This window comes from Parasteatoda tepidariorum, chromosome 9, assembly GCF_043381705.1.
Source record: "Parasteatoda tepidariorum isolate YZ-2023 chromosome 9, CAS_Ptep_4.0, whole genome shotgun sequence".
NCBI lineage: Eukaryota > Metazoa > Arthropoda > Arachnida > Araneae > Theridiidae > Parasteatoda > Parasteatoda tepidariorum.
The window spans coordinates 4,463,911-4,479,007 of record NC_092212.1 but is presented as its reverse complement, the minus strand read 5'-3'; the positions used below and the strand labels follow the sequence as shown (position 1 = coordinate 4,479,007).

The following is a 15,097-nucleotide window of genomic DNA, read 5'->3' as shown; positions in this document are numbered from 1 at the left end:
GACTTCAATAGTTAAAGATAGTGGGACTTAGTTATTTTACATATGAAGATATCGTAGGAACTTACAGTTGAAGTGGAGGATAAATAGATTTCCATTCCTTCGAAGCAAGTAAATGGGTGAAACCTTTAATATTCTTATCAAGTGTTGGATCATAAACATCCGATGATGCGCACCACCTATAATTGAAAACACATTTTGTAAAAGAGAAAAAATTTCTTTTAAACCACTTGTTAGTACTCTTGTTTATTTATTAATCTCAATCGTTATTTTAACCACTTCCTTTACTAATCTTTTATTTTATTTTATTATTAACCCCTTGGGTACGGTTGACTCAGAATAGCATTCGTACAAAATCAGAATCAAGGTGTAATTAAATAAAAAAAACGGTAACTTAAACGTAGTCGTTGCTAATGTGACAGACTTACTTTGCTTTTACTTTAATTATTGTTAGTTTAATCATATAATCAATGTTAATTCAAAGTATAACTAAATAGTTTTATTTTGAACTAAGTAATGGTGAATTAAATAAATCAAACAATTATAACCCCGCCCACAAATAAACTGCTAGAGAACTCTACTTTGGTTACCAGTTTTATCTTCTTACCTTGATAGTTGATTGATACGGTTTTATGCTGGCACGTATTTGTGACACTCGGCGCGATAGGGTTAAACATATGACACTACATCAAAACAAAACATAAAGCTTCTCTAATGAGTTTTTAATATTTTTAAGTAAAAAAAAATACTTTTAGCATAGCTGACAATTCTTACAGATTTTGTGGAAGATTCTTTTTTACATTTAGCGTGATAGTAAATATTTTGCTTTTTTATTTCACATTTGAATTTAAGAATTTTATTAAGAATGATTTGTAACTTTAAAAAACACATCACCGTAAGGCATACTCGAAAGCAATACTTAACCTTAAAGTTTAAAAAATAATAATAAAAATAATCGTTTATCACACAGAAAGATCGCATATTGGGTAAGATAACCAACATGTACAAGATTTAGGTATTTTTTATACATAGATCTCCTTTTTAAGATGGACATTAAAGGGTTAAAACACATTAGGCACAGTTTGTTTAAGGTGCATTATAATGATTTGGTTAAGATACATTATAATTTTTTTTTCCTTTAAAAATTTTAATTAAGCTTCACTTCTAATCACATAACTTTTTAATTATATAAAATAAACATATTTTTAAAACATGATTCTATAAACAATTCAAAACTCTTACGTGCAATTTAAATTACTTACAGGAAAACAAATTTGACAAATGCTATTTCTTGGGAATTTTCGTCACTCTCAGAATTTTTTCTGAAAAATATGAATGAAACGAATTAGAAATAAAAGGAAATTCAAAACGAAATATTTGAAACTTAAATCCAATCATTTACATCTTAATTTTCTGAAAAGACAAATACATAAATGATTCTTTGAAAATAAATTAAGAAAAACAATGATTTTTTAATTTTTTTCAAAATGTTATAATTGTTTGTTCCAATTTAATAAAATAAAGTAACATTTAATTTAGAATTATTAATTTTAATTTTAAATGTGCTTTCTTAAATGAAAAGATACATAAATACTTTACTTATATTTGAATAAATAAAAAATATACGAGAAAAAAATTTAATCTAAGGGCCCCAAAAATTTTAATGGCCAAGGGCCCCGCTTACACTTTAACCGCCCCTGTGAAACGGTGCGTGTAATTGCAGTATATAATCTAGATTCTTTCTGCAGAGTGTACACCGTATAGCTGATTGACTTCCAAATTAAATATCTTGAAAACAATGAAGGAAGAATGAAACAAACCATTGCGAACATTTTATCCAGAAATGTTGCTGTTTAGTTACAAAAGGTGCCAGCGCAAGAAGTCATCACTTGACAAGAGCAATTACTTATTGCCTAAAAATGTGAAATAAGTTTGTTGCATAGGGTTAAGAGATTTTACCCGTTCGTTATATTTGGCAATTAATGTGTCTATCATAGCTGCCAACTCTTCCGGTTTTCCCGGAAGATTTTATTTTCATATTTAAAGTGCTAGCGAAATTCATGTTATTTCACTAAACTTTTTGAATTATAATAATAATTTTAAATCAGTTTGACCACCACTACATATAAATAATTACAACAAATATATAAAAGCATATTAGTCCTCACAATAGCGAATGTCAACCTGGTTAAAATATAACTATATTTTTGAGGAAGATACTTGGAAAATCCATTCTTGAAAAGAGTGAATGTTGGCAGTTATGGTCTATAACTGGAATGTTGGTGATCGAAATAAGCTATAAGTTGAACTGAGCAAAACTCTTCGTCTATCGCAACACTTCGCATGCCTTTACCATTAGCGGGTGAACAGTCATGGGAGAAGGAAGTACGTAAGTTTCTTATTTAATTTACAAACAAATTTTAAAAAATTTAAGTCAGGAAACTTTATTCAACTCAAAACTGCATTAAACATAGTTCTTCAAGAGTGCATCGTGGAAATTTTAGAAAATATTTTTCACAATTAAATATGAAAAAAGATACGAAGGCGGAAAATATCGTAGTACATTCTCATAGAACTGAGAGAAGAAGGGAATGTTAAGACTTAGAACCGATTTTCTTCCCACATGGCGTATTCGAGAGTAGCGTTACAATCGTGAATCTTAATTTGATTACTGTCTTACAGCTTTTGTACTTTTTTCGAGAATTTTGTAAACCATACAGCGCTATCTATTGGCTAATTTTGTAACTAAATACAAACATTTCCGTATAAATCGTTACAGCTTTCACACTAGACAAATAGTTTTTTTTATTTATTATTCTATCATCCTTTGTTTCCGAGTTTTTTAAATCATCAAGCCCTGTAATAAGTAACAAGTCAGAAATAATGTTTTCTTACATCAAAGATCCACAATATTCTATTCTCCATCGTCTCATGGGTGACACAGCCTGCATACGAAGACTACCACAAGAAAAAATCAACGATTCCTCGTTTTCTGAGTCCTGGTAATTCACGTGTTCTTCCAAATGATACGTTGTACCGTCTGCCATTTTCAGGTATATCCAAGCGTCTGCCAACTGATTACTGTATCTGGCGAGGCGAATTAGCACACATTCTGCCTTTGAGTTGACACCATAGAACAAGACTTCATCTATGGACTATGAAAAAACTTGGATGTTATAACACTTGTAACAATGCAGCCATGTAATACAATAAAAATTATTACTCTGTTTAACTTTTGTTCTAAACATTTAATAAAAATCATTAGAAAGCTATAGTGAATTGAATTGGAAGAGTTAATTAATATAGAACTAAATGAATACAATACTAAACCCTATATCAGAGAATACCCTACTCATGTGGGAGCTTTCCTGTTGTTGTCGTAGCTATCTACGGTCAAGAATTCGACTTCAACCACACCCTTACGTCACACCCATTCATACATCCATTTATTCATCCACAGATCGCAATTTTGACATGAACCAGAGGACGATAAATCTCCACTTCAGTTCCCCCAGAGGTATAATTTGTTATGGAACATAGAGGACTTCGCAACCCGATAGATTTAACGCGCACGAGTCACCATTTACTACACGGGAAGTCTTCGACCGACAGGATTCGAACTCCCGTTCTCACGAACGAGAATCCAGCCCTCCGTTGACCAGGCTATCCTGGCCTCCTGCTTTCCTGTTAATAACTGTTTAAAAAAAGACTTTTTATTTGTGTCCTGAAGGCCCATTGTGAAAAATTACATAAAGTGTAGGGGATATCCTCACTATCGCTCTCACGTTTATTTAATTCTAAATTTAAATTTACTTTTCCATTTCATCTCCTTATAATTTTACATTTTTTGTCTCATACTGCCTTAGAGCTTTCTAAATTTGACGTCGCATTTTTCTTTTCTGATCCATCTTCAAACTGATTTTTATCATGTTTTTTATAAGATTTTATTTTCTGACTTTTGTTCTAACTATCGGGTCTCCACGTACTAAAAAATGATTAATGACTTAAAGAGTATACAGTAAATACCATAATTAATATAGCTAACTATCAATTAAGTAAAATATTACACTAAAGCATACTTTCACCTAAAAAATTTCTTTTTTTTCTCAAAAGATTTCAATTTTTCTCATACAAAACTGGAGACATTGTTAAATATGGTATTAAAAGTTTAAGATGAAGAGAGGTCGAAATGTTGAGCCCTTACATGAATTTCACTTTATGTCCATTTTTCCATATCTCGGAAGCTCTTAAATCGGAAAAGAAAAAACAAAAAACGATTCGCACTTTTTATAAAAGTTCCGTCGGAAAGTAGTGTAACTAACACCTTTGATACTAGATATATTTACTCAGAGGAAGTAAAATATCCTGATAGTTACGAACTTAATATTATAAAAAAATACTGCATCAATATAACTACCACTTTTTTATTTTTTCCAATTTTGTATGAATCCCTAAATAAAATAAAAATACAGTAAAAAGGCATTTAATAAAAATACTGCTTCATAGGGTTGTTATACGAGCATAAGTTTTAGGACAGAAAAATATTGTGTATTTTATTGAAAAAGAAACTTACATTTTGCAAGTGTTTCTCGGATTGTGGAGATTCTAGATCTATTTCAATTTGAGGAGTGAGAAAACCGAGTTTCTCTGGATTGCCCAAAGCATTCGGTTGATAGATGTCAAATCTCTTTCGATTCTTTGAGTTGTTGTAACGAATCACAAGGTAGGCTATCAACCATTTCATCCAGTAGAGGAAATCTGTCATGGAAGAAGAAAATTTCGTTAAAAAACGAAGTAGGTAGGTATATTATATACGTCGCACTAGAACTGCACAATGGGCTATTGGCGACGTTCTGGGAAACATCCCTGAAGATGATCTGAAGACATGATATAGCAATTTACATCCTTTGCATAGGGGATGGCTCCTCTGCTTTGGTAGCCCGTCGACCTGCGCAGGAAGTCGATCACTTCACGGTAGAACAGTTTAACAAGGACCCGATACCGCGTACCCTAGGTCCATACGCACTCTTATCTAAGTGGTCACCCACCCGATTACGGACCTCAGCCAGTGAATTTTGACTTCAGTGTTCTACTGGGAACCGTATTTTTACGATCAGTCCACTACGGGACAAAAAACGAAGTAATATACTAGAATCAGGCTGGAACATTTCAATTAACTTTACTGGTGCACAGTGCGCAAAAAAAGAATAAATATCTAAAAATAAATAAATGGACCAAACTGAATAACTTTTGATCAAACAATCGGATCTTCACGTTCTGCGACTCACCTCCTTATGTACCTGAAATGCGAACCTTCGATTGCTGTTCGATCGTAACCGATTATTGCAATTTAACTGTAACATTACATCACAATCGAATTCGAAGAGTCACTTTTTGATTTGTATCTAATCGATAAAATAGTTCAATCAGCGCAATATTTACATAAATTAGTCACGGAGTCGAATTAAACTTTGTGACAATTTTTTATTTTCTGATCCTCCTGATTTTAATTACAGGGCCGTCATTAAAAGGAGAATATCTGCTTTGGGATTGGTCAGAAAGAGTGGGATCAAACTTTTGTCACGTGCTGGTCATGTGACAAAAAACGCTCGTAACGTTTTCAGTTGAATCAGGAAACAGAATTTTTTTTCGAATAAATCAAGGGGAAACAAGTAATTCGATCGAATTTTATTTTAATTGCATAACGGCAGGGATGCCAACTTGCTCCGCTTTGTGAAATAGTATTTTCTAGTGGTAACGAAATTTAAGTTACTTTCAGTTCAGTATTTTTCATTTAAAGTAACTTTGTCACCACTACATATCAAAAATTATAAGTATCATACAAAATGCAACATTTAAACATTCATCTACTGGTTGCTCTATTAAAAAGTAGGCGTAACTATCCTTCTTTAACGAATTTTACAATATAATTTGATACCACTTTATTAAAAATATTCCAGAAAGCGGAGCAGTTGGCATCCCTGATATATATTTTTTTCCTGTAGATGAAATTACTCTTCTGTACACCTGCGACGCTCATTATGGGGGGAGGAGAGGCAGAGAGGTAATGTAGTCTATCCCAACTATTACTCTTTTCTAAGATTAAGATCTACATCATCTATTTTTCGCTCCACTGTAAATNCCTTTCAAAGAAAGCTGTAGCAAGATTGCAACTTGATTCTGATTTTGTACGAATGCTTTTCTGAATCACCCGTCCCCAAGGGGTTAAACAGATGTAAAAAATTTAATATTTTTCCATTCAAAAATTTTAGACTATTATTAAATCAAATAATAAATATTTGCTAAAAGTTATATGTTACCTGGAATTATTTTTAGATAGACAAATTTTATAATTGTGTTCGAGAACTTTTAAATTAGCTTTAAGGGTTCTCTAGGTATAGTGAAATACGCAACAAAAAAAAGTTAACTTTAAAGTAGTCCAAACTTTTAAGCCGTTTTTCTGACCAAACTATTCAGACCACATTTCCCAGATTGCGGCTACCCAACCTATATATTTTGGAGGTCAGAATTCCAAATCAGTCGGAAAAAACTATGTTTAGTCAGAAACGTGAAGATTACAGGTACCAATAAAATATTAGACCATCGGGCATCCAAAATAAACGTAGAGTTGGGCCATCCATGGCTAACCGCAGATAGAGGTCTATATATGAAAATCATCTATGTGAAAAATATAGTATTAAATATTTCTATATACCAATTGTAAATTTCTTCAGTTATCTTTCCCTTAAACGGCAATTTTTTCAGCGAAAACACAGAACATTTTGTTTTCAAAATATCCAGATATTGTAGTTTTATGTAAGAATATTTTGTTAACCATAACGAAATAGACGATAACCTACAATTGAAAAATAGCCATCTGTTCCAGGAAAAAAATTAACCTAAGGAATGCAGATTATAAGACTCAAAAAGAAGAAATAAAAGTGAATTAATTTTATTATTCATTGACAATTAAACAGGAAACGGTTTTTATCGCTCTCAAGTTCTTTTTCAATTTTTAAAAATTTCACGATAATTATTAAAAATTATATTTGTCAACATGTAATCTTTCTCTTTTTATCTCCTATCAATTGACACCTACTCGAGTTCGAGCTTATGTAATAAAGATAAAATAAATATCTGTAACAATGGATAAATAGTAAATATTTAACGCAAAATGGCTGGAAAAAAAATCCTAAAGAAGCTCTTATGTTAGAAATGACTTTCAAACTAAATGGAATTTTGAAAAGAAATTCGAGTTAATTTCACATTAAAAGCATTTTTTTACACCACGCCAAATTCTGACTCATTAATTTCATCTTGTATCGATCTACAAAATCAAGTATTTTTTCGCTAGCAAGTTTATCAGCTACTAATTCTCAAACTAATTGTCACGAATTTTTTTAGTTTATTTTGTAGTTCTGCGAATTTTTTTTGAATTAAAAAATAAAGGAAAATTCGCAAAAAGAATTTAAAATTGCAACGGAGAGTTTTTTTTTCTGTTTGAAAAAAAAAAAAAAACTCTCTGTTAAGTTCATAAACAAGTATGATCATTTAAGTCTACCCTATTTCAACCCTATAGCTTTATTCAGGTGGTCTTTGGAGCAACCAGAATGGTATTTTCTTCTACAAATTTAACAATTAATAATTCTCGGACTACTTATTAAATGTTAATTTTTTTTGTTCCATTTTATATCTTGTAAATTTTGCTACAAACCATCGTAATTTCAAATTTCTAAATCTTAGAATTTTTGAGGAGCAAATCGCTAAATTGAACACCAAAAACGGCGGCGTTGGCTGCCCTCACGATCGCATGAAGTGATAGACATATTATGAGAGATGGAGCTGTATTGTTGTTGCTAAATAAATCTTACGCACTGCCGCTGTGGCAAGGGGACAGAGCTCTCGCTTTCCAATGATGCGACCCATGTTCGAATCCAACCTTCGCTGGTCGATACGAATTCTGCTCCTGGCTAGTAACAACCACAGTGCTGACATTAAATGTCCTCAGTGGTAGATGGATTAGAACCCATTGCCGTGGGGTAAACCGTCGACAGCCTTGGGATTTTCCTCTCCATGTAAGGCAAATATGGGGTAGTTCAATCAGAAAGTCCTCCAGAAAGAATTCTTCCAATACTTGATTCATAAGTTCTCTTGTCTTCTGGATTGAGTTCAAAATTACGAGGTTACGGAGTTGAACATGGATAGTAGTAAAACTCAAAACGGGGTCAGTTGTTCAACGATGGTGAGATAAATATGGATAGTTATATATTTTCCAATAACAAATGAATGATAAAAAGAACATGTTTTGATATAGAATTACGTTAATATTTCTCATCCATCTGTTCAATACAAAATCAAAATAAAATTTATCCAAAAATGAAGCAATAATGCTTCTCTGAAAACCCTTCTCAACGTTTATAATTTTTTTCATCTCTCCAAGAGCCTAATTCATCTTCTTTTAATATTATTTAAAGCTTATTATTTACTTAATATTATTTTTAATTTTTATATATGCTAAAAACAAATTTTGTANTACATATTTCTATTAATATAAAAAGTTTCAGAGCTTTTTATTCACTTTACTTTTTTGGGATTTTATGAACTGAAAAATGACAGTTTTCGTGAGAATGACCCATATGAAAATCATCTATGTGAAAAATATAGTATTAAATATTTCTATATACCAATTGTATATTTCTTCAGTTATCTTTCCCTTAAACGTCAATTTTTTCAGCAAAAACACAAAACATTTTGTTTTCAAAATATCCAGATATTGTAGTTTTATGTAAGAATATTTTGTTAACCATAACGAAATAGACGATAACCTACAATTGAAAAATAGCCATCTGTTCCAAGAAAAAAATCAACCTAAGGAATGCAGATTATAAGACTAAAAAAGAAGAAATAAAAGTGAAGTAATTATATTATTCGTTGACAATTAAACAGGAAACGGTTTTTATCGCTCTCAAGCTTTTTTTTAATTTTTAAAAATTTCACGATAATTATTAAAAATTATATTTGGCAACAAGTAATCTGTCTCTTTTTATCTCCTATCAATTGACACCTACTCGAGTTTGAGCTTATAAAATAAAGATAAAATAAATATCTATAACAATGGATAAATAGACAATATTTAACGCAAAGAAGCTCTTATGTTAGAAATGACTTTCAAACAAAATGAAATTTAGAAAAGAAATTCGAGTTAATTTCACATTAAAAGTATTTTTTTACACCACGCCAAATTCTAACTCATTAATTTCAGCTGACATCAATCGACAGAACCTAGTATTTTTTCGTCAACAAGTTTATCAGCTTCTCAACTAATCAAACTAATCAATACAACTTCTCAAACTAATTGTCTCGTCCGAATTATTTTATTTTATTTTGTTAGTACTTCCTGCACTTTTTTCTACACACCTTCGTTTATTCATGTTTCTAAGTGGTATAGCTTTTGTGCAGCAAAGCAGAATGTAACGCGAAGTTAAAAAAAAAAATCAAAGAAAATTCACAAAAAGAACTTAAAATTTCAACAACTTTCGAGCAAATAGGAATTTTTGTAAAAAAACTGTCTGTTAAGTTCATAAACAAGTATGATCTCTTCAACCTGCTATATTTCAGTCCTATAGCTGTATTCCCGTGGTCTTTAGAGCAGCCCAAATGATATTTTTTTCTACAAACTAAACAATTAATAATTAAGTGACTACTTATCAAATGTTAATTTTTTTATTCCATTGTATACCCTGTAAATTTTGCTACAAACCATCGTAATTTCAAATTTCTAAATCTTAAAATTTTTGCGGAACATATGGTTAAATTGAACACCAGAAACAGCAGTCTTGGGCGGCCCTCACGATCACATAAAAAGATTGACATACTACGAAAGATGAAGCTATATTGTTTCTGATAAATAAATCTTAATTACGAAACTGCTGCGGTGGCAGGGGGATAGTGCGCTCGCTTTCCAATGAGGTGACCCATGTTCGAATCCAACCTTCGCTGGTCGATACGAATTCTGCTCCTGGCTCGTAACAACCACAGTGCTGACATTAAATGTCCTCAGTGGTAGATGGATTAGAACCCATTGCCGTCGGGTTAACCGTGGGCAGTTTTGGGATTTTCCTCTCCATGTAAGACAAATATGGGTTAGTTCAATCAGAAAGTCTTCCAGGACGAAATATTTCTCCCAATACTTAATCCAGAAGTTTCCTTGTCTTCTGGATTGAGTTCAAAATTACAAGGTTACGGAGTTGAACATGGATAGTAGTAAAACTCAAAATGGGGTCAGTTGTTCAACGATGATTAGGTAAGTATAGATGGTTGTATATTTTCCAATAACAATTGAATGATAAAAAGAATATATTTTTATATAGAATTACGTTAATATTTCTCATCCATTTGTTCAGTAGAAAATCAAAATAAAATATATCCAAAAATGAAGAAATATGTGTCTCTGAAAACCATTCTCAACGTTTATAATTTATTTTTTATCTCTCAAAAAGCGTAATTCAACTTCTTTTAATATTATTTTAAGCTTATTATTTATTTAATATTATTTTTAATTTTTATATATGGTAAAAACAAGTTTTGTACAAAACTAGATGCCGCTCTGCTCTGAGCCTTTAAATTGAACTGCTGGACATGAATTTCAATTTTAAGATTATTTTTGACAAAATTTCTTTCGACAGTTAAAAATCCTCTTAATTTTCAGTTATACCAATGCTCTAAAGGTATCGGGGGAAAAACAGAGTATGGTGTTTTAATAGTAAAAAAATCAACATATAAGTTTTAAATACAATCAATATAAATTTATTACAATGTTAAATAACAATTCTCTATTTTTTAAATTCTTTATTAATTTTTAAGAAATACTATTTAAAAAAGATAAAATCAAAATGTACTTGATAAAACAAATAAAACGTATTATGATGAAAGCATAACACAAAAATTTAACAATAACTTTAATTATCAAATGACTGAAAACAATATCAAATAAAGTATTGTTATTTGTCAAAAATATTCAAATATATATAATTTAACTCACCAGATGGCAGGCATAACAAAACTGTGATAATAGCTGTGAGCATTTTGCTTTTAGTCTATTCCCCTCAATAAGATTCGCTGCTTATTTTGAACTCCGTGCTTAATATTTTGCTCTAAAATACCTATAACAAACATGAAAGAGATATGTTATTAATATGTTCCGTGCGACCATGAATCAAAAATATTTCTAACAAAAATAAATATACAATATTCCTTTTACATCGAATTTTCCTCCTCCTCTTGTTCTATCGCAGCGATGAATGAAAGCGAAAAACTCACGTGACATTCAACATCAACTTTGTACTTTCAATTGTTCATTTGTTTAAAATGATTATGTTACTCCTAAATATTTATCTCTGAAAATATCTAGACATCACTCTCTAAGCTTTATGGTTAGCAATCGGAGTTGGGTTTTTAAATAAACTCCGTCTGCATGCCTGTTAATAACTAGTGATTAAAAAAACACACACATACTTTTAAAAACGCGAAAAAAATCCTGGAATCGCGCGGATTAAATTCTCAATTTTAGGAAATAACAATTTTGAAGGTAAATAAAACTGGCATTTTTCAATATAAATTGAGAGATTAATATTTCTAAGATAACAGTTGCAATATAAAAGACAAGGTAACTTATGTATTTCAATTTAACTGCAATAGTTTTAATGTATTTTCGTATTAAATACTTCACTAATTTTGAAATATCTTATTAAAAGTAGATTTTAAATTTTATATTTTTAATTTCATAAATTTATTTTAAAAAAATATTGAACAAAATTACTTTGAAATTGAACATTTTTTCAAAAGAATAGGTAGAACGATTATTTTTTTTAAAAAAAATTCATAATTTTTATTATCATTAAATAAATAATTTGAATTTACTAATGGACTTGAAGAACAATTTAAACTCTTGGTAATAAAAAGACTGTAATTTTCAAAATTTTATTCCCATAAGAACTCTGTACATTCACAAAATAAATTGATGTTTTTTCTGCACACATTTCAACTCTATTAACCTTTCTCACGCGGGTCTCTTTCTATAATTAAAGAAAAGGGAGAAAGGAAAAGAAAAGGGACAAAAATGACGCAACCACTAGGAGTTTACAAGGCAAAACGTACTGTGAGCATAATTACAATATAACACATAGAGAACATTAAATAAAGTGGTAACTAAACATTAATGTGTAAGAAATTTAACATTCAATGCGGTTAATAATTTAATGGCCGATTGGTAGGGCGTTGTACTGGTGTTCGTGAGAAAGGGAGTGTGTATCCTGCCGGCCGAAGAAACCCCATGTATTAAATGATGACTGCTGCACGTTAAATCTTCCGAGGTTACAAAGTCTTTCAAGTTTCCTTAACAAATAAATACCTCTAAGGGACCCGTGGTGGCTTAGGGGATAGAGGAACGAGGAACGCAAAACGATGACTCATGAAGTAGGCCCAGATTTGCTGATCACTTCTGGCGGTCTTCTTTTTTTTTTTTTTTTTTTTTTTTTTTTTTTNAAATTTTTTTTTTTTTTTTTTTTTGCTTCTTTCGTTTCTAAAATTTTTTTTCGTTACTATTTTACTAATTTTTTTCGTGTTACAATTTTTTTTTATTTGTATTCCTTTTTTATTAGTCTGGATTAAATGTTCCTTAATTGTGATAAAATTGCTTAATATATTTATTTGTTTTCAGAAATGATTAAAAATAAATGCTGTGTGAGAGAAATTTTTTTTTTTTTATTTAAACATTAAATACCAGTTTAAATATTTATTTTTATCAAAGAATAAAGAATTCTTCCATTAACGTTCAATCATTTTAAAAATTGGGAAATTTTATTTAGCTTTTTTTACTAAATGTATGGATTAAAAACAAAGAAATATATTTTTAAAAGGTTTCCACACATTTTTTATTATTATTATAATTTTAAACTACTTATAGAACTCAGAAAAGGGTTTAATTTTTATTTTACTTACATTTTTAGTAAATGATTTGGATAGTAGTTAATAGTGGTTAATTTGGATTTTAATGATTAAGTTTTTCAGGTTATTAAAATTAGAGCATACGAAATAAAATAGAAATTGTATCAAAACAATAATATAAAATCAGCTTATAAATTTTTAGAAAATTAAATGCATTCTTCAAACAAGGTTTAGAAAGAAAAAAACATAACATCAAAAGCATGATTATAATTCGGACTTTTTTTTCTCTGTGGAAGTGTGTTAGAAGTGATTAACTAAAATAAAGAAAGCTACCTTACATAACATATATTTTATTAAATAGAAAATTCAAAAAATGATAAATAAAATGTACATCTACTTTACGCATGTATTTTTAATTTTCTTTCAACAAGTTATGTAAATATATATGTATATATAAATATTATATATGTATGAAAAATTATTTGATTTTTGGGAAAATTTTATAATCAAATAAAAATAATTTGCTTTTAGCAGTTACAATATATTACTTTCAAACGAAAATGTTTAAAGTTTGAGCAAAAATTTGATAAATACAAAAATTATTAATATTTTTATAAAATAAAACTCAATTAAAAAGTAATTAATAATCCGTTTGTTAATTCTTTATACTACTTTCTTAATTATTAGTAATTTACTTATTTCAATTTAAGAGCAGTCTACAATTACTGCCAATTCGAGTATTAGTAGGATAATAATAAAGTTAAGAAAATGACTCCAACTCTTTTTGTATTTCAATTACGTTCTTTTGTTCCTTGATTCTCAGCATTTTCACTGTTTATTTTTAATTTCAGCTTTTGAATAAAATTTCATTTCTTAAATAATCAAATTTAAAGCAGACTGTTAATGTTTTTCCTTTAAAAATATTTTCGGCACCAAACTTTTATTATTTTATTTAAAATAATAAATTACTGCTCTTAACTATTATATATATACATAAATCATATTTACATCTATCTATCCATCCATGTATATTTATGTATAATTATTTTATCGTTATAAAATCCACGCAAAATTTATTATGATATTTTGCGATATGACTGATAAAAACAACTTAATTATTGAAATAAATTTATCCACAATTAAAAATAATTTACTCTAAATAAAAATAATACAGAATCATAACTAAATTCTAAAATGAGGATCATAACTAATTTAAATACCACGAAATTGCGCAAGGGATTTTTAAAAATAAAAGCAGATATTACTCTCTTTGGAATTCCTTGTAACTTCAAATTCTCTTGGTATACTGACAAAACAAACTAGCAAGTGTAATATTTTAAGCACTTAAGATTTTATTCAAAAACATTAAATCTAATGAAGCACACAGTGTTTCGAAGGCACTGCGTTTAATCTATATACATTTAGCCTGCTTGTCATACATATATAAAATCACCATTAGAACTACTTACTGGATATCGAAAGTTTATTTTACGTAATAAAAAAAATCGCCAAAGTCTCATGAATCAGCATCCGGGACAATCACTGCACCACTCAAGTTTTAAAAAAATATAATTATTGGGAGTAAAATTCTTGAAGAGAAAGCCTTTAGAAATTCGTTTGCATAAGGTTTGATTGTTTTAGCGCGAATATGTATATAGAAAGTAAACTTTTGGATAGAATGCTTCTCATAGACGAATTAGTACCATTTTCCCATTAATTTTGCCTTTCAATACATAACTAATATTTTTCATTTCAATTACCTTTGATTTTAAGTTATTTTGTTCCATAGAAACACAATTTGAGTAATTACTATTAACAGAATAAATACTTTATTTCACATAATTTATTTAATACTAATTATGTGACATAGTCTGCCCTTACTATCAGGTTAAAGCGGATCGTTCAATTTATCTGACACAGTGAAGGAAAAATAACTAGATATTAAAGTACGTGTAATGAACTCTCTCTCTCTCTTTTTCTGTGGTAGTCCAGTGGTAAAAGAATCGGACTCCGGTGGAGTTCGATTCTCGATTCTGCTGAAGCCCACCGAGTACATGCCATGTACTTGCTCGTAAAATCTGTGGAATGGAGAGTTCTGTGGTCGGTCGCTGAGCAATAACATGGATTCAGCGATCTGGAAAAAATTTTCTTCTCC

At 29.8% G+C, this 15,097-nt stretch overlaps 1 protein-coding gene across 1 annotated transcript in view; it reads right to left on the bottom strand.

The window, feature by feature from the left end:
* LOC107441594 (rifampicin phosphotransferase) overlaps positions 1-11,406 on the bottom strand; it is a gene marked incomplete in the record, with an annotated part of 109,642 nt that extends 98,236 nt beyond the window's left edge. The window contains 6 exon segments of the mRNA XM_071184930.1: positions 66-176; positions 1,260-1,319; positions 2,893-3,152; positions 4,571-4,755; positions 11,039-11,159; positions 11,258-11,406. Coding sequence (XP_071041031.1) covers positions 66-176; positions 1,260-1,319; positions 2,893-3,152; positions 4,571-4,755; positions 11,039-11,081 — 659 coding nt within the window.
* Between the last annotated feature and the right edge of the window lie 3,691 nt (positions 11,407-15,097).